The 21,487-nt window shown below is 38.8% G+C and overlaps 1 protein-coding gene across 1 annotated transcript in view; it reads right to left on the bottom strand.

Annotated features, from left to right (window-relative positions):
- Window positions 1-18,711, bottom strand: part of LOC119791462 (ephrin-A5b-like) — a 136,380-nt gene extending 117,669 nt beyond the window's left edge. Inside the window, exon 1 of the mRNA XM_038297572.1 lies at window positions 18,175-18,711. Within this exon, the coding sequence (XP_038153500.1) occupies window positions 18,175-18,299 (125 nt within the window). The 5' untranslated portion in view covers window positions 18,300-18,711. The remainder of the gene's footprint in view (window positions 1-18,174) is intronic.
- Between the last annotated feature and the right edge of the window lie 2,776 nt (window positions 18,712-21,487).

The raw sequence follows: 21,487 nt of genomic DNA, 5'->3' as shown, positions 1-21,487 counted from the left end.
AGGGGCCATTTTGAATGGCTGCTACCCAAAGTGAAGCATGAATTCTATAATCACATCGGCCAAATTATACAAAAGTAGAAAACTGCTAAACTGGAATATGTCGAAACCAAAACAAGCCCAGCTAACACCTCTTACCTCCAAACTCATCATAATGGTAGGTGCAAACTTACCCCCCCAAACACCAGATGTAATTTAGACGTTGGTTTTTAGGCAAAATCTGGTCAGTCCGCCATAGTCTTGGTTTAACCCAGTAATGGTTGTTGAAAATTGGGCTGTGTTTGGTTGGTGTGATTTAGTCCAATAATAGTCATTGAAAAGACGTTGCAAACCCAATATTCAATGACTTTTTAATTATCTGAAAATTACGGCTTTTCATCTTCCACCCAAATGCAGATGTGGTTTGGATGTAAATCATGTCTTTTCAACCAGTTTTTGCCCGGCAGGTAAGTATTTTCAATAACATACCGTAATAGAAATAGTCGTCTGCCTGGCTGTGTGTTTCCTGGACGGGGCCGTCTTTTACAGCTGCTTTTTGTGTCTCTGCTTCTGTCTCCTTGAACCCCAGTCGGCCTCGGCAGATGGCCGCTCACACTGAGCCTGGTTCTGCTGGAGGTTTCTTCCTGTTAAAAGGGAGTTTTTCCTCTCCACTGTCGCTACAAGTATGCTTAGTGTGAGGGATTGCCTTCTAGTCAATTAGTTGATGCAATCAACTTGTTTTCCTTAGATAGAAAACTATGAATCAATCTGACTGGATGATCTGGTTGAACTGTAAAGTGCCTTGAGATGACATGTGTTGTGAATTGGCGCTATAGAAATAAGCTCCTTTTTGTACCTGAAGTACACTGTTACGAAAGCCGTGTTTAAATTTGCTGACGATACTTTCAATGGGCTCTATGACCAACTCCACTACTTCCTGAAATTAAGGCAGCTATGTCTGTCCATGGTTACTGAGATCAGGCGTAGAGCCCATTAACAGTTTCTCAAAGTCGGTATAAAATGTACTATATATAGCCTATGCACCTTTTTCTTCATTTAGGCACCTTCTTCTTCTCTTTTTGACTAGTTTTGACTAGTTTATCAATAAATGAAAACTAAATCTTCCTCTAGCAGACGGATCAACTTTGCCAGATAGTATGAAACGTTTACCGGGTATAAATGCCCAACACCCCCTCAAAACCAATTTATTTTCTAAACAGCAATTATTCTTCAGGTTTTACTTCCTCTACCAGATAGATGTTATCTATTACAGCCATATAACCAATGTTTCCTCACAGTAGGCTAGGCAGGCAATGCTTGAACAAAATGTCTTGCAGCAGACAGGCTCCTTCTCCACCAAGAAAAGATCAGTTACAGAATGTAAGCTACACTTAAAACCACCAAGAGAAATGGTATTTATATATCAAAGGGCTCAGTTTCGTTGGCTTATAAAAAAAAGGTACTAAAAGGCGTAAAAGGGCGCGTTAGTGATGCAGTAAAGGTGACCTTATATGGACATGATCTCGATGTATTCATGTCTTTCTATACGGGTAACAGAGCAATGAGGACACCTTCCTGATGCCTTGAAATTGTCCTTATTGGCCATTAACATGTGGGAACACCTTCATGCACCAAGAAGGTCCAAACAGTCTAAGATCAAGTTTTAGATTGGATTAAGAGGGGATTAAAAATGAGTTCTTTGAATGCATGAGCCCCCAGCCGCCTATCTTTGATGCTTAGTGATGCCCTGCAAACAGCATCAGCTGTGGCCGGTCTGTTAGCAGCTTAGAGGCTCTTTAGGACCTTTTTGGAAGCACTTTTCAGAGGCTTTCCTGCGGTCATTAGGAGCTAAGGCTGATTAATGTGAATGGTCAGGCAGGGCTTGGCTTTCTGAGTGAGGAACAGAGAGGGGTGAAGGGTCCCACAGGAAGGGTTTTGTGTCTCCACACAAAGGGAAGACTGACCTCTTAAGCCCCTTAGAGCCTCTTTGCTAATACCCTCACCGGTGCCTACAAAGACACAGGGGATGCCATTTCACCACTTGCATTTAGCAGAGTACACACACACAAAAAAAGCCCCCACTAAGATTAAAAAACGGTAGAAAAAAGTGAAGCTCTGTGCAGCGGGGTGAGACTGGCAGAGATTAGACCTAAAGAAGCCAAACTGTTTCACATCTGGGCACAATGGGTCCCATCCAGGCATTGTTTACTGAATTCAAACACTTTTCCAGCTCGCTGTTGCATCCTCTTGATGCATTGTAGCAAATCTAACTCAAATGTGTCTGCGGAAACTTCGAATAAAAGCTCAACTGATCCAGTTGAGTGGGGTGGTTTTTAATTTTTAGGCATAAATGAAACAAACTAAAACATATTTCTCTAAGTGTCCACTCTAGGAAAATGTGGTTGTATGGCTTTGATTAAAAAAAATGAGTAGGAGGTTACTTAGAGCTATTTTGGTTCGATCAGATTTTATGAGTTAGCTGTTCCAAAGTAGGACCCAAACCACAATCTCTGGGACCAAGGGGAAATATAAAGTCTTGAGAGAATACGTAATACGATACGATAATATATCTTTATCTCTTCCATCAAAACAAGTTAATAATACAGGCAAACGGACCAAACGCCTCAATAGCCATGAGAAAATTCAGGTATAATCCAAAGAATTACCCTTCTTGGTACCAAGAATGTTCTTTTACAGGGTTCCTACAGCATAAGGAAAGTTAAATTCAAGACTTTAAGACTTTTTAATGCCACTTGAAATAAAAATTTAAGACCAACTTCACAAGAAACAAGAAAAACCTGCTTGCGACAACTTAACCCAAAGGTTTATTTTAACATAAACCACTGCACTAATGTTTCAAATGTTTCAAAGTCTTTTGCAGCTATTTTTCTTTGTATGGTTTTCTTAGTATGTTTGATTTGGTGATAAGTGGAGGCGTTGCAGAGACAAGGGTGGAACTAAACCGAGAAATACCGGCTGTTTCTCAGTAACTCGATTTTGACGCTTTGTGTTTCGCGCTTCGCATGTGCGACTCCACCGCCTTTAATTCCCATGGTTCTGAACATGAATGACTTCTTGCACTAAATCCACTGAGCCTCATGTATGTTCCCTGGTTTTAGCCATGGAGAAAACTCTTGGCTGGAGACAATTTTGGTTACATTTTCACTTGCTCATATTTTCCAGACAAAAAGTTAATGGCGCATCTCCCAAATGTCCAGTGGCGGCTGGTGAAAAACATTTTTGGTGGGGCTGATATAGCCTAGTGTATGTCTCCAACTAATCCAGAATAAGAATTCAAATAAACAATTGGACAATAAATACAATTTAACGGTAATGATTTAATTAACTATATAATAACAGTAACAGTGATGATTTTGGTCACAATAACCATGACATGAAATTTTCATATCCTACAACAGGGATGTTCTTCTGGCAAACGGGTAGATAAATAAGGATCTCACAGAATTTGGTGGAAGCTGCATCTCGCTCGTTACGTTCGCCATCGTCCCTCTAATTGTCTGCACCTGCGCATTGGGTGCAGAAGCCTGTTAAAGGGCAGTATTTTTAGCGCCCCAAGACCATAAAATTCTGAGACACTGATTGGCCATTAAATTATTAAATTCACCTAGCAATAGTACATGATTGGCAGATTCTCTGCACATGTGGGGCAGTCTGATCAGCGCCCCAAGACAGAGACGGTAGGAGTCTGTCTGTGGAAATCCACAAATGAATGACATTAGATAGGGAAATGTAGTTTATATAATTTGTTTTGCTTATAGGTACACACTCTAGAGAGTAAAACTGACATTTATGAGTTAATTTGTAAAAATATATTTTACGTTTCTCTCTTCTTATTAGGGAGGGCGGTGCCCCAGCGCCCCCTATGGGCCGGCCGCCACTGCAAATGTCTCGGCCGCAACAACACTTTTAATGGTTATTGAACCAATAGTGGCGAGCCGTTATTTTAAAAAAGAAAAAGAAAAAAAAAAGTCAATTTTAATGTTTTATTTAGATTACAAAAAAAAATCCTAATAAAAATGATCGTATTTACGTCGTTTTAAAAATTAAGACCTACAAAAGACTGATTTAAGACATTTTAATACCAATTAAGGCCTTAGTTATATTTTGAAGAATTCAATTCCTTTTAAGACTTTTTTAGGACTCTGTTTTAACCGTTTTCCACATTAAGCCTTTTAGGCCCCGTCCACACGAAGACGAACCCTGGCCTAAACGCACAAATTTTTCACCAAACCAGCCTCTCATCCATACGAAGCCGGCGTTTCGGGGGTCTGTAAACGATCTTTTTTTTATTCAGCCTTCAGAGTGGGAAGATTCTGAAACGCCGTTTTCGCGTTTCCATCTTTACGCTCTAACCGCATATTTTTTTTTTACACGCATGCGTCATAGCGTCGCCTCTAAACAGGCATGCGCGACACATCACAACAACAATGGCGCCGTTGCTGCTAATGCTACTCACCCTGCTGTCGGGCTTACAACAGAATCTTCTTCTTCTGGAATATCTCCAGGAAGAACAGAGCAATATCGACGACATAGTTCAGCACCTGAATTTGACTGAACCACGAAAATGGACCCGCAGGGCAACCATGTATAAATATTAGTGCGCATGCCCAACATTTCGTCGCTTATTTTTGCTTTGGCACCACAGCGCCACTTACAGGCCTGGCATACATTTTGCAGCGTTTTCATGCATTCGTGTGGACGCTCACATTTATTTTACGTCTCCGTCTTTACGGCAAACGTTTTGGAAAATATCAGCATTTCGTGTTCGTTTTGACTTCGTGTGGACGGGGCCTTAAGCTAACAAGGCAACTTAAGCAGCTATTTAAATATTAGCTGCCTTTCTATAAACTCCTCATAAATGTGTTATATTGATAGTCCTGTTAACTCATGCATCTGTAAGTTTTAGTTACATTTTTAAGGCAAAGCCTGGAGCGAGTTATTCTGTTTTTACCTTGAGTATGTTGTTTGTTTAGTTGTTGTTTGGTTTTTTTTTAGGTGGATTTTTAACAAAAAAGTCTGGCTTTAATTCTCAGAGCTATTTACGCTGAGGTGATGCTGGGTTTCTTTTAAAGAACCTTTGGTTTAGCTCGATATATCCCACCTCATAGTCTTCATCGCCTTCCTTTTAGGCAGTTTTTGGAAAATAAACCAATTTTCAATAAGAATAAATCTAAAAACTTCATAAAAGTGATTGACAAAAAGCAATAAAATAAAATCCAATAAATGTTTAGGTTGTTAATGCAGTGCCACTGCCGTGCCAAAACATGAGGGGAAGCTAACTGAGGCAATAAAAGCTGCCATTCTTATTAGTAGTCAGTAGTTTCTGTCAATCACTCCCTGGTAGCCTGGGGCCCTTTGCCTTATTAGTCATGAAGGGTGTGTGGAGGTCGGGGGGTGTGGGGGGGGTCGCACACAGCTCTCTTCTACGGGGAGGGGGGTGTTGGTGTCCCCCTGTGACGACTGCCTCCCTCCCTCCTTCCTCTGTGGCAGAAAGCTGAGTGTGAAATTCACAGCTTACCTGACCAGAAACCCGACTCTCTGAGTGGATTATGTCAGGTAAAACTGATCAGCAACACGAGGGGGAGGGGCATGACAACAGAATGTGGCAGCCTGCCTTTCCGATTTATTTTTTTTCCCCATTTTCCAGAGGTGCTGCGAGGAGGTTTAATGCTGCGGGCTTCTGTAATGAAATGGAAGATATGACGCCTCTCTGAGTCTGTTTATTGATAGTTTGCGAAGCCCCCAGAGCAGGAAATCACATTCACTGCGCTCTCTTTGATGCCTCTGGAGATTGACACTTCCTGCGGGTGGAAACATGGATTCTGACCCCACCTCAGGACTCCTCAGCGTGAATGCCTCGGGTTACAGTCTCCCCATGAGATGCAGAGCCATCCTGTAGTTTTCTCATTGCTGACACAGACATTGCTGTTTTCCTTCCTTATATAAAACTTTAAAAAGCATAATATGCACGTATATTTACCTGGTAAATACTTTAAAGAGCCACAATTTGCTTTGCTTACAGCTGCAGGTCTTTAGGTACGTCTCTACCAGCTTCAAACATTCAGACACTGAATTATTTTTTATTTCTTCTTTTCAAAATACCTCCTGCTCAGTCAGATTAGCATGAAACTCTCTGATATCACAGATTTAGGTCCGGACTTTGACTAGACCAATAAATTACATAAATATGGGATATGAACTTATCAATGGCAACTCTCTCTAGAAGGCAAAACTCTGCCTTAGCCTGAAACCATTTCTGCACTGGAAAAAAAATCAAAATCTAGAGAAGTTATTTTTTCTTAAAATAAGTGCATTTGTTCTTTTATTGAGGAGGTAAAAGAAACATTTCGCCAATGGAACAAGATAATTTACACTTAAAATAATAAAACACAAATGCATCGTCTTATTTCAAGTACATTTTATATAATTATCTTATTATAAGAGTAAAAATACTCATTCCTTTGGCAAACTAGCTCATTTACCTAGTGAAATTAAGGGTAAATACATTCATTTAAGACATTTTTACTTTTTTCTAGATTGTTTTTCCAGTGAGTAGCTCCTTCTCTAAAAATGAATCTAAAAAGTTAAAAAAGTCTAAAAAGTTCAACTTTCTTAAAAATATATATATATACCTTTGATTTTAGCTGGTAAATAAAAATTTCTGCTAGTGTTTCTCAATTCAAAATAACATTAATGTTATTAATGTTCACATAATGAAGCTTTTTTATTTATCTTAAACCTAAAATAAAGCGAAAATCCACTTATTTTATTCATTAAAAGATGAACTAAGATTTAATTTTTCTTTTAGTGTAGCTTATTTCTATCCATGATCGACTTGATTTCGCTACACAGATTTTCTCTCCAGCTCCCACATTAGCATGATGCAGCCACCACTATGTTTCACTGTAGGGACGTTGTGTTTAGGATGATGTGAGGTGTTAGTTTTTCCATGTCAGACTGCGATATTGGAGATTCTGAGGTTTTTGGCTTTTACTGCTCTTTGTTTAATAAAACACTGATGTTTCTATGTAACCCCCAGTTTAGCAAGTCTAAATGCTTTAGAGCATCTTTTGTCTGGCAGCTATGCGGTCCTGAATTTTAATCTTCTTGGAGTTTGCATGTTCTTCCAGTGCATTCATGGGTCTTCTACAGGTTCTCCAGGTTCTTACAGTCCAAAGGTGTCTGTTTGCATGTTTGTTTTTGTTCTGTGTCTCTATGTTGTTCTGTGATGAACAAACAACCTGTCCAGGATGCAAGTGTCTCCATTTAATACCAGCTGCAGAGCAACACCAGCCTGCAGCAGCCCACTAAAGACAAGCAGCTGTGGACGGAGAGAGGATGGATGAGGTGTTTGGGTGTTGGATAGCAAATTTAGATAAAGTCTCCAGCTTTTTGAGTCTCTAGTGTTACTGGTTATAACATATTATGTTTCTTTTCTAGATTTTTCTCAATTCTTCTTTTTTCCTCATCAAGCCTGCATCTAAATCTGACTTCTCTTGCTCTGCTGCCGTCTTTCCCTTCACAGATTAATCTGAGTATATGTTCCATAAGTGATGGACGCATGCATGCTCAGAATGAAGTTCAGCCCGGATGGATTCTCATTATAGCAGAGCAGCAATGACTCCAGGACTTTGCTCTTCTTGTTTTCTAAAATCCTCTGAGCTAAATCACTGATGTTTAATGGAGCGCCTTCTTCCACATCACTGCATGTATATCCAAACAAAACTGGGGATCTCTGCAGCTCCTCCACCGTAAACAGGCTCCTCTCCGCTGCTCCTGCACCTCTCTGCTGTTTTCTATGATCCTTTGTTCACTAATGATCAATAAGGAACCTTGTAGAACCAAGTATTGTTCGCAAAGATTTAAAAAGAAACCAAAATTAAAAGGAAAGCAAACTGCAAACAACTAACCAAGTCTTAAAATCTCAGAGCTCACCTGTTTTACCCCATTTGCACTACCCTGGAAAAACCGATCCATGCCAAGAACGGTCCGATCTCGGATCAGTTAACCAGGCCGAGCTTGGTTCTGACGACCGTTTACACATCACCCTATCTCAGTTCCTCGAGTCCTCTCCTCCTAGTGACGATTTGCGGTATTATCGCAGAAATCAAGCAGTTGGCGGCGGTAATGCACCAAAAGTTGTTTGCCAACCGCCATAAAACACAAGAAGAAGAAGACGAAGAAGGAGGGAATCAAGCAAATCAAAATGACAACTTCCGGAGGAGCATTACCGCCAACTACTGGAATGGAGTGTGAATCGCGATGTGCAGCCAGACGGAAATGACGCATTCTTCTCATGCGCTCTTGTTATCAGAGAACCGAGTCAGGGAAAAACCGAGCCGAACCCGCCTCTGGAACTGGTCTGCAGTTAGCTTGGTCCGGTTGTGTCTATCTCGGTTCAGTTCAGTTTGCTTTCCATTTACACACAATAAGTTATCTCAGTTACTGAGCTCGGACCGGTCTCGGCACGGTTTTTCAAGGGTAGTGTAAATGGTGAATTTGGATCCTGTTTGGAGATAACCTGACTCCGCCAGATGGATTTGCTCCGCATATCCATCTGGAAACCTTCCGTTGAAGTAATTTTGGGAAGGGGCAAAAATGCTGTTTAGCTGATTGGCCTATGTTGGTGATAGACGGGCCAAATAAACCAATCAGATCAACGAAGCATATGACGTACTAACAGAGCGACAACTAAGAGGAGCCAATTGATAGATCAAACTCTTGCTGAAACCAGTCGGGAGAAGAGCAAAAACATCTTTTCCTCTGAGAAAAGCCTCCAGAGCAGTGTTTTGCTCTTCTTTCAGTGAAGAAATACTCTGTAATTCCGATAAAACTTGCTCGATAGCCACGCTAACGCTAGGTTCATCGGCTGAAGCCGCCATGTTCTTTAGACTGAACTGTCGCGCTTCTCGTTGCGTCACACCTCAACCCGCCTCAAAGCCAACGCTGATTGGACGTTCGTTTGGTGAACGGTTCCAAATTTTCTTTAACGGAGAGTCTCCAGACTGATCTGAGAGTGAAACCTTGAAAGCTCGCGAGATCAGGATGGTCTCACGAGGCTAGTTTGGAGATTTTCTTAGATTATTCTGTTGGGAAAATTCTATTTAAAATAAAGGCAATAATCTGCCAGTGCAATAAGCTGATTGCACTTCTTGTTTTTGAGAATGTATATCATGATATCCAGAAGTCTTATCAGGCGCAATTGTCTCACTGCACCGGCAGAATATTGAAGTCAAATATTTTCAAAAGAAGATCAATAATCTAAAATAATCTGGCTCTTGTTTGTTTTTGCAGGGCATGATCATAACGTTTATCTTAGGTTGGCTCTAAGAATCGCATAAATTACAGAAATGGGTTAAATATTCCTCCATAAACACTACTGTAAATTTACACAATTAGGAAAACAAACACTCATCTAAATGAAGTGAAACAATTAAACCAAAAGCCAGTCCGTCCAAATCTAAGGAGATTTCTTATATAAGTTTAACTTCTGCCTATTTTTGATGAGCAACAAACACAAAAAAACACAAAAATCTTTGCATTATTTCATCCCTGGCTGCAGTTATTACACTTTTAAAGTACTTTGGCTATAATACTTTCATAGATTTCATATAAAGTGGGAAAACTTCTCTGCCATTAGACATGCAAACTCTGACCGCCACCACTCCTCCCTCTCTCTGCCTGAAAGGCGACCATGGGCCGCTGACTACGAGCCAAACAATAGCGGGCTTTCAGCCCGTCACGTTGGCGTTGTGAGAAGGATCGTGGTCCTGAGACCCAGTCAATATTTGGACCTGCTCCCTTCATTTATTTTTTTTTCTTCCTTTTTTGAGCCTGTTTCTTAATCCAAGCGGAACCGAGCGGCAGGGAGCCGGGAAAGGCTGAGAGGGAAAAGCGAGGGTAAACACTGGGAACAATGCAAATGGGGCTACTCACAATGCCACAGGGAAACTATCACAACATCGGCTCACAATCCGGTGCGAAAATGGAGCATTGTGTCTTAGAGTGGAGATTAAAAAGAGCAGTAAAGGGAGCAGAGGTCAATCTGGGAAAGATATGGATCATCTTAAAGGACCTTTTAGGTGAAAACTTAAAACCAAACATGAAAACAGGAACCTGAGGAGGTTCCTTATTTGTCCTAAGGAGAAATATGCTGCATCTGCTACGGTGAGCTTTGGTTGGGAATTATCAGGGATTAAAGGAGACCCCTGGGGTGACGCCGCTCTCCCTGAATGCAGGAATCTCTCTCCCCAGCTGTCAGGTCCTTAGTCCCACCCAATGGGGTTCTTTGATGACGGAGGAGGTATCAGTTTCCATGGCTTCTCAGACACAAACAGCCAGTGAGATTAGGGAAGGAACTCGGCCCCGATTCTCCGCTGATCCCGCCTATCAGCAACAAATAAACACCTTGGGCAACAGGCAGCGGGCTGCATGCGAACCATATGGACCCGGGTGGGCTCTAATGAAGCAGCTAAAGAGCTGGTGAGCAGGGAATTCACTAATGGCTGCTTGTCAGAGCAGCAGTAAATACCCAACTCTTACACTTTATTCCGTCATTTGATTACTAACACAGCCGGTGCCGCTGACAGGGAACATATGGAGCTCATTTTACTTTCCACCAGGAAAAAGCTACAGTTTGTGTTTTTCCTGGTTTGGATTTTGTGGGATACTTTCTGTCTGGTGCTACTTTCCTGTTGAGCTTATTTAGAGGTAGAATTGTTGTTCATCACACGACTTTTAGTATCAACATCCAGATTAAAGGCAAATCAATTCACCTAGATTGAGATTAGCTGCTTTCTTGACTTCTCAACAGCGTTAATCCCCCCAAAAAGTTTTGAAGTTGGAGCCCAGAAAAAAAAGTTCAGTAGCGTTTGTCAATGTTGTCTCATTTCTCTGGAAAAAATTGAATTCTAGATAAGTAATTTTTTCTTTAAATAAGTACATTTGTTCTTGAATTGAGGAGGTAAAACAGACATTTTGCCAAAGGAAAAAGACAATTTACATTTAAAATAAGAAAACACAATTGCATTGTCTTATATCAAGTGCATTTTATCTAATTCTCTTATTTTAAGAGTAAAAATACTCATTCCATTGGCAAACAATCTTATTTACGTACTTAAAATGAGGATAAATACACTTAATTTAAGAAATTTTTACTTATTTCTAGATCATTTTTGCAGTGTAGATGATCTTGTTCAAATGCACTGCAAAAAACAATCTAGAAATAAGTAAAAAATGTGTTAAATTAAGTGTATTCACCCTTAATTTGAGCAGGTAAATAAGATGATCTGCCAATGGAATTAGTATTTTTACTCCTAAAATAAGATAATTAGATCATAGATGCTTTAAATAAGACAGAGCAGTTTTTTTTTTATTTTAAGTGTAAATTGTCTCGCTCCATTGGTCTCCTCAATTCAAGAAAAAATGCACTTCATTTGAGCAAAAATTCCTTATTTAGATTTTCATTTTTTGCAGTGTGCTGGTATAGTTGTGCACTGGAAAAACGATCTAGAAAAACGTGAAATATTTCTTAAATTAAGCGTATTCACCCTTATTTTGAGTATGTAAATAAGGTAGTTTGCCAATGGAATGAGTATTTTTATTTTTAAAATAAGATAATTAGATAATATTCACTTTAAATAAGACAATGCAGTTGTGTTTTCTTATTTTAAGTGTAAATTGTCTTCTTCCATTGGCAAAGTGTATCTTTTATGTCCTCAATCCAAGAACAAATGCACTTATTTTAAGAATAAATGACTTATCTAGATTTTGATTTTTTTCCAGTGTAATATAAAATATAAAAACCCATTCAGTCCAGATTAATCCTATTCCATCCAATGCATTAAAACACCATCCATACTGGCAATAATAGTTACTGAAGCTAATGAAGTCAAATTCAAACCGGTTATCATGCTACAGTGAGCTTCTGTTAATAACGAAAGGTTTTTCTTTCTGAAAGTTATCAACCATGCAGGTTAGTTTTAAATTTTCCCACCTAATTTTATTTTATTTAGGTAAAAACCAGCTTCAGAAACCTGCATGTATGTCCCGAGCTCCAAACAACAACAACCTTCTTCATTTCTGAACCATTTTCAGCTATTATTGTTCTGGTTTGCTCTGCTGCTGAGACCATTTGAAGAGTTACACAACGGTTAAGTCCACCGCAGAACATGACTCATAAACTCCAGTACGGTTTATAAACAAAAGCTGAACTTCTGTAACCGAGTTTGTAAAATCTGAAATAAGATTTCACCAACAGGATTCAAGAATGTTTATAAACACCAACAGAATTAAGCAAAGCTGGCAGAATGACCAGACATAAATGAATAAATAAAGGACTAATGAATTACTAATGTACAAACACAAGCAGCAGTGGTTTATAAACACCAAAAGGGTTTATAAACACAAGCAGGGGTACCTAATATTAATAAGATGTATAGACAAAAGTAAAAATGATCACTTATATCAATACCTGCTAAATTTATATAACCAACAGTTTTTAAAGACACAAGCAGAACTTATAAGCACCAGCTGTATTTATAAACATCAAAAGTCTTTATTGACACAAGCAGAACTGCTTAACATCAAAGAAATGTAAAGACACAAGCAAAACGTATGAGCATTAGCTGGATTAAAAATTCATTAGGATTCATCCGTACTAGCCTAATTTATAAACAATGACAGATTTCATCAATATAAACTGAGTTTATAAACACTGACTGTATTTAGAGGCAGCAACAGGACTGGCAAACCTGAGTTAAGAGGTATGGATAGCATCAGAACTTGTTAGGAACTGCATTTATAAACACTAACTGATTTAGATTAGATTTTTAGATTGGATTCAACTTTATTGTCGTTGCACGTGTACAGGTACAAGGCAACGAAATGCAGTTTAGGTCTAACCAGAAGTGTAATAGCAGCAAGTGCAGGATAAATAGTGGTTCTATAAATACAGAACATGGGTTCTACTGAATAAGTATAGAGATGAACACCATTATAAACAGAATCTTACTAATAGATGAATATAATATATAGATAATTAGTGTTATGAACTAAATTTACAGCTGGATATTTACCGAATATAATATACAGATGGATATTACTATAAAAAGGTTTTTTTACATGTACAATAGCATATATACAGATGGGTTTTACTATAAAATGAATAAATAAAGTTTGGACAGAAGCTATCTAAATTAAAGTGCAGTGGAAGGTAATTGCATATTACAGTTAAAGTACATTATTGCAGATGTTAATTTACCAACCAGGGCATGATTTATAAACATTAACTGAATCTTGAAACACTGAAAAAATTAGTAAAAACAAACTTGACTTATTAGCATCATCAGGATTCAAACATATCAGCTAGCTTAGCGGTTAAAAAGCTAGCTTAGCGGTTAAAAAGATCAGCTGAGATTGCACGATGATGAAATTCTACATCAGCTGCAGTGGATTTGGTTCCAAACTCACTGCTTCCAGAGGAAAAAGTGATACAAATTAACTAGTATTCATTTGCACCGATACCAATATTGGTAGGGTTCCGATACCGCACTGAAAGGCTGATATGGGTATCGGCGAGTACCAAAAACTACCATTTTGAGAGAACAAAAGTTTATTCAACTATTGTCACCCATTCCTGGTAGGCAATAAAAAGTTCTACTGGATTCACTTTGTATTAGTCTTTTTCCTGCTTCACAAAGGTAGGCAGCAGCTTGACAAAGCCATGATGGCAATTATTTTACATCCAACTAGTATGCAGAAGAGGAAGAGGATTAGGGCCACTGGAAAAAAAAAAAAGTTAAGGGATTTTTAAATTTTATTTCAGTTTAGTATGGGAAAAATTCAGAATTCGGACTTTAATCTCAAAATTCTGACTTTTTCATCGTCAGAATTCAGTCAGAATTCAGTCAGAATTCTGACTTTTTTCCTCAGAATTCGGACTTTAATCTCAGAATTCGGACTTTAATCTCAAAATTCTGACTTCAATCGTAGAATTCGGACATTTTCATTGTCAGAATTCTGACTTTTTTCTCAAAATTCTGACTTTTTTCTCAAAATTCTGACTTTTTTCATTGTCAGAATTCAGTCAGAATTCTGACTTTTTTCTAAAAATTCTGACTTTAATCCCAGAATTCTGACTTTAATCGTAGAATTCTGACTTTTTTCTCAAAATTCTGACTTTTTTCTCAGAATTCCGTCTTTAATCTCAGAATTCTGACTTTTTTTATTGTCAGAATTCAGTCAGAAAAGTCAGGGATTTTTTCCCATACTAAACTGAAATAAAATGTAAAAATCAGTTAACTTTTTTTTTTCCCCACTGGCCCTAATCCTCTTCCGTAGTTCTTTATATACAAAGAGATGGTATCGGTATCGGCTGATGCTGCACAGCCAGGTATCGGTGCCAAAAAATGGCATCGGCGCAACACTAAAATTAACCAAATACTACAACAACGCATGAATAAAACCACCTCCAACTGCTAAATTTATTGCAGATCCAAGCGGGAATCGATACTGTTTTACTGAAGTTAAACTATATCTCATACAACTTTTTAGTTTTTGTACAAATGTATACAAAGAAAGGAGGACCTTGAATACTTTTAAAGGGATTAAGCATTGAATGAATATTGGGGTTTGGATTGACGAAGGACAAGCTGCTGATCAAAAGTCAAGGAGACATCAGTCCATCTGTAATTTAGTTTGAACAACAAAGCAGGCTCAGATTAAACTGTTTTACCAACAATTTCCAAGTTTTTCATAAATCTTTTGAATTTACATGAACATTTCCAGACTTAATTTGTTCGGAGTAACTTTCTGCTCAGTGTAAACTCCTCGCTCTCATGTTATCATAGTAAGTGACCACAGACAGAACTGCTGTAACTGATAGAGACACAGCTTCTCACTCCAAATTTGTTCCCATCCGCGTCTCATCAGCAACTAGCAGCAGCAGCGCGGGGAATGCTCCCTCTCTCCCACACATCAAAGCTTTGCAAACGAGGGCTCATGTTTATCTAAATTACAGAAGGAATCCTTTCAGCTTCTTTAATACAATAGGGTGGGGGCATGAAAATGTCAATGCATTTCCATTTTTCACGACTCAGTTCCTATTTCAATTCCAGAGCTCCTGTAGGGGGATTTCATGAATGGCTGAGTGTGGACTGCAGCTCCGGATGCCGGTTCTCCTTCACTACAGAGCTGGAGACGAGGGGCGGGAGAGTAAAGAAGCTCATCTGGAAAAGACCGCAGCAGGTTCCTACACCGACTATGGTTACATTAAACAGTGGGGGTCCTGGGGGCCCGTGGAATACTGTGAGGTTCTGCTGCAGGTCAGAGGGGCCCTCATACTTTACATCATACAGGTTTAAAGTCATGAATGAGAAAGAGAGAAAGTCATTTAGAGTTACTCATTTATTTGGCCTCCATTCTAAAAGAGACAAAACCCAGGCGGGGTGCCGCGCCAGGGCCGTCACCGGGGCCCCCGCGACCGGTGCTGCTGCCCCGTTTTTGACCCTGACAACGATGCCCCCTCTGCGCTGCTAAACCCGCACCTCGCCTGGTTACTGCTGACTGTGTGACCCCGGCATGTGTGAAACTCTCACAGGGCCGTGGAGCCCGCTGGGACTTGGCTGCTCCTGCAGGACTTCCCCGCTTCTTTTTGGTCCCCCCAGCAAGAGCCAAGAGGAGGGGAGGGGACACATTTGGACGTGAGAGCATGGCAACCGGGAGACAAAACTTGGAAGCTGGGAAGTGTTTCAAGGCCAGAAAAAGCAGACGCCCTGGGAGCCGCACTTTCAGACCTCAGATCAACATCTATGAGTGCAACACGCTCTACGCGACGGCGTCCTCGTCACGGAGACGCCCGGCAGCCTTGGTGGCTGTCTGGACTGTGACAGCCAACAAACAGGTTTGTTATCCTGGAGCAAAAAAAAAAAAAAAAAAAAAGCTGACGTGACACCAAACTTCTGCAGGAGAGACAGAAACAGACTGACGCAGGCTCTCACAATCGCAGTGTTTTTGGTGAAACGCCAAACATGAGGCATTGACTCATGATGGGAGGCGCCCTGCAAGCACACAGGACCAGAAATGTCACTTTAATAAACATCGCAGAGCTTTTAGGCAACAAACCGAGAGAAAAACACTCAAACTGATGCAGAAACAATACAGTAAAATCCTAATAAACTCAGACTCTTCCGCAGACGGAGGACTCGTCTCCACTTATTAAGGAGCAGCTTTTCAACTAAAACACATCCCAGCATAAAAAGTCTGTGGTTCAGATCGAACTATGACACCAGAATCTACCAAACAAGCAGCAATAGGTGACTGCTGGTACTCCCAGAGACTCAGCTGTAATGTCAAACTGCTGCAACGCATCAACTCTCAAACATCTGGGGTTTTTTTCACTGAATCATCAAAAACCTTCAATCAGCTCCAGTAAAAATAAAAAAAAACACTAAAAATGGTCAAATCTGGTCTAAACTAATTTTCAGATTACAGATTCTTTAGAAACTCAACTTCCAATATTTTAAACACAAACTTTTTCCTTTTTTTTTCTGCTTTTAAGGCAAAATAGTCTAAAAACTGCAATAAACAGACTTTTTAAACCTGAACTAAACTGTAACACAAAATTACGCATCATACAAAAGACTATTTATGATGCGAAAAGGGTTTGATATATAAATGAAAGCATAGAAATTCTGAATTAAATAAAAAAATAATAGTAATTTCTATCTTTACAACATTTTACACCTTATAAAGCTTCTAGGTGTAAAATCTACGCTCTTAAATGGGTTCAAAAATGACCAAAGCAGTACTCCTGTAACCAGTTTAACTTTAGTCCTGAGTCTTTAAACTAAAGTTGATGAAACTTCTGTTCTTTTTGGGCATTTAGAAAACTTTACTGGTCAGTTTTAGACAGATTTAGTCCAGAGTTTAGATGAACCGATTAGGAAAAGATCCATATCAGACCATTTTCTTCTGATCGGCTATGACAGGTGATCGACAGGCAAACCTTTTTACAAAATTCATATTAGATAAAAACTATCATAATATAAAAGCATGACGCTCAGAATTCTCAGTAATATTTTGGATTTAATTATATAATTTTCTGTTGGATTACAAGCTGCTGCTTCTATCATAGACGCTGCAGTCCATGTTTTCTCTCCTGTGCATAAATCCTGAGGAAAAAAATGTAAATTTGTGAAACTATAAGCTTGGAGATTAGAATAAAACAACAAAAACGTCCTTGTTGCACCGTGATATGAATGATTCAGTGGTTTTCAGCTGGAAATATCACTGAAATGCTCCGTTCATCATTTTTTCCCAACAGAAATAAAAGCTTAACTGATCGGAACTGGACTGTTTCAAACACAAAGCAGGTCAGGTTTGACTTGTTAAGGTTCCTGCATAACATCATCCAGGAAGGTTTTCAGCTGTTTGGAAACACTTGCTTTCACATGGTTTTTATAAACAAACGTGCTTTTGGTGCAGATTCATTTGGTCCAGGTTTGACCCGCTTTTGACAGCTGCTTAAATCCAAAGTGGATCTAGAGCCAAAGAAGAAAAAAAAGCAATAAAAAAATATAATATTTGCAAAAACTCTACTTTTTTATTTTTACGCAGAGAACAGAAGTCCATCCAGTTTCCTCTGATAAAGAGTTTAAAATAAAGACTTAATTTGCCCTATTTTTATTATTAAATAAAAGTTTTTGTTATGATGAAGTGTGATTTATTAGACTCTGTATTTACAACATTATATTGCACTGCTTCAAACAGTCCAAGTGTTTCCATTTCCAAGCTTTTCCTCATTTATTTTCATCCGAAAGCTTAAAAACTATAAAATTCGGTCTATTTTGTGTTTCTCTGTATATATAAAACGTTTTCTGGCTCATCCACAGCATTTTAAAGAATAAAAGGAGAGAGAAAAACTTCACTCCAGGTCTGACACTTTAGTGCAAAAACTGATCTGATGTTTTGGTTTTTAAATAAAGGACGCAGATATTTGAAAATCTGTTTTTTTTTTTTAAAGAATCTGTAATCTGTGAATGAATCCAGTCCAGGTTGGACCAGCTGCGGGTTTCTAACCGGAGCTGATCAAAGTTGTGTCCGGATCAGCCTTCAGTGGAAGTTCAGCGCAGCGCAGCGGGACACGCTGCAGAACCGCCGGCGGTTCGGGACGCTTACCTGGGATTGGTCCGGTTCCAGAAGACAGCGTAGCGGTCCGACACCACCTTGGACGCCGGATCCTGGCCGAACACACACATCCCAATAATGAGGATGAGGAACAGGATCATTTCCACCTGCGGCATGTCTGCGCTGAGCTCCGATTCTGGTTCTGGTTCCGCCTTTTCCCTGCGTCAATCTGACTTTAAATATGTATTTTGTTGCGTTAAAGCTGCAGATCTCAGATCAGTTCCTGCTGGTTGAACTCCGGGGCGCACATGGAGCGCCGCGGCTCTCCGTGTCTCTGCGGAGGCTTCAAACTGACGGAAAGCAGCGGAGGATCAGCTTTTTCTCCGGATCCGGGCTGAACTCGGAGCCGCTCCTGCCCTGTTTGACACGCAGAGTGAAGCGAAGCAGAAAAATGACGCGCAGTGTCTCCTGTGGGGGGGTGTGCGCCAGGGGCGCAAAGGACGCGGCTGCTCTGTGCGTCTAATTGAAGGAGAACCAAGTGAGGAGCGCTGTGGCTCCTGCTGCCATGCCCTCTCCCGGACCAACCCCCTCCTCTCTCTCTCTCTCTCTCCCTCACCCTCCCTCCCCCTGTGCCAGCCGCCGCACGCTGGAAAAAATGTCCCCCCTCAGCTCCAGCTTCTACGGAAGAGGAGTAGGACCACTGAAAAAAAAAAAAAAGTTAACTAATTTTTTTATTTTATTTCAGTTTTTTTATTTTCAGTTTAATATGGATCTCAGAATTCTGACTTTTTTTCTCAGAATTCTGACTTTAATCTCAGAATTCTGACTTTAATCTCAGAATTCTGACTTTAATCTCAGAATTCTGACGTAAATCTCAGAATTCTGACTTTAATCTCAGAATTCTGACTTTAATCTCATAATTCTGACTTAAATCTCAGAATTCTGACTTTTTTTCTGAGAATTCTGACTTTAATCTCAGAATTCTGACTTTAATCTCAGAATTCTGACTTTTATCTCAGAATTCTGACTTTTTTCTCAGAATTCTGACTTTTTTCTCAGAATTCTGACTTAAATCTCAGAATTCTGACTTAAATCTCAGAATTCTGACTTTAATCTCAGAATTCTGACTTTAATCTCATAATTCTGACTTAAATCTCAGAATTCTGACTTTTTTTCTGAGAATTCTGACTTTAATCTCAGAATTCTGACTTTAATCTCAGAATTCTGACTTTTATCTCAGAATTCTGACTTTTTTCTCAGAATTCTGACTTTTTTCTCAGAATTCTGACTTAAATCTCAGAATTCTGACTTAAATCTCAGAATTCTGACTTTAATCTCAGAATTCTGACTTTTTTTCTCAGAATTCTGACTTAAATCTCAGAATTCTGACTTTAATCTCAGAATTTTGACTTTTTTCTCAGAATCTGACCTTTTTTCTCAGAATTCTGACTTTAATCTCAGAATTTTGACTTTTTTCTCAGAATCTGTTTTTTTTTTCTCAGAATTCTGACTTTAATCTCAGAATTCTGACTTTTTTCTCAGAATTCTGACTTAAATCTCAGAATTCTGACTTTAATCTCAGAATTTTGACTTTTTTCTCAGAATCTGACCTTTTTTTTCCAGAATTCTGACTTTTCTCAGAATTCTGACTTTTCTCAGAATTCTGACTTTTTTCTCAGAATTCTGACAGCTAACAAACATGTTAGCATCAAGCCATAGCCATGTCTGTTTTAGAGACTAGCTCTCTTGTTTTAATGACCTTCTGCTCCTCCTTTAATGAGGGGATCCCTCGGGCATGTAAAAAGTTGCCTAATTCCATCATTTATCCACCAATGTGTCACTGGCCACCTCAAACAACTCACATCTTTGTCAGTGAAGCTGAGTGCTCCCACATCTCTTCCTTCATGGAGCCCATCTACATTAAGGTCCACAATTCTGAAATTAAAGTCAGAATTCTCAGAAAAAAGTCAGAATTCTGAGATTAAAGTTAGAATTCTGAGAAAAAAGTCAGAATTCTGACTTTTTTCCCATGTTAAACTGAAATAAAATTTAAAAATCCGTAAAAAAATTTTTTTCCAGTGGCCCTAATCCTCTTCCGGAAGCTTCTCCTGTTGAATCTCCAGGCTTCTTTCCCACAAGAAGCAGCAACAAACCATCTGCTTCCTTTTTACCAGCTTTCCTGCAGAAATCAGGACAAATCAATAAATGAATCAACCGCAAAGATATAATAAACATAACCAGAAATAAATATATATCCTTCACAATTCCTGTTTTAATTATTTGTTTAAAATTTTAAAATAATGTGTATTGAAGTCCAGACAATGATGCAAGCTTCTGATTTAAATTACATGAAGTCAAACAGGAGGAATTATTTAAGGCAGAACCTGAAAAAAGTCAGTTTCCTGCCATCAATAAGGTCATCTGTGGACCTCCTTTACTTTGGTTAAGCACTGGATGCAGTTTTCAGATTCTAAAAGGTTCATCTCTGCCATCCACAGAACCATTTCTACCCAACTACAACTGATTAAAACTTGTCTGCAGGTTTGGTCTGCAGCAACTTTATTAAATCTGTTTAACGGATAGAGTACTGATAGTCTTCTTTTCTATTTTTATGGGAAAAACATTAAATATTTATGGTAAATGAAAAGAATCTCTTAATCTTCAAATTCACGATGGACACATTTCAAAATGCCCTTCATTTTATATATTATTTAATTACATAATTATGTTTCTATGGCTCTAACAAGCTGCACATGGAATCAAACTATTATATAATCACTGTCAGTTATAAGGAAATAATCATACATATTTCTTCTAAATGTTGTAGTTTTTATGCTTTTCAGTTGATATTTTTAAGCAAACTACAAAAAAAACCTAATTGAAATTGAAGATATGAGGGTTTTTTTTTTTTTTGCAACACTGCAATGATATTCAAATATAAACAGCTTAGGTACGTCCTGCTGGAAGGAGACGGGTTCTGGTGTAAAATGAGAGGAAGAAGGTATTAATATAAAACAAGCTAGATTATTGTTGAAAAAGAGGATTCAGCATTAAATAACAATTTTTTTTCTAAATGTCTGATTAAACTAAATTAGATTTTTGACCATAATGCCTACTTTTATAATTGGAGGAACAAGGAAAGCACAGAATCACTGTCCCATGTGAAGTACGGTGGTGGCTGCATCATGTAATGGGGGGTCTTTTTCTGTAGGAAGGACCGGTTCATTTTATAATGCACCTGGCTTCATAATGGCAACAAGAGTTATGTAGAAATATGTACTTCTTTAGGCTTTTGTATCTTATTGATATTCAGCTTCAAATTTTCCAACATGTTTTTTAAAGTTATTTTTTATGTATTTTGTTT

Source organism: Cyprinodon tularosa, unplaced genomic scaffold, assembly GCF_016077235.1.
Source record: "Cyprinodon tularosa strain WSP-4 unplaced genomic scaffold, ASM1607723v1 ctg391, whole genome shotgun sequence".
NCBI lineage: Eukaryota > Metazoa > Chordata > Actinopteri > Cyprinodontiformes > Cyprinodontidae > Cyprinodon > Cyprinodon tularosa.
Note: the sequence above shows the minus strand (reverse complement) of the source record. Positions and strands in the feature narration are given on the sequence as shown.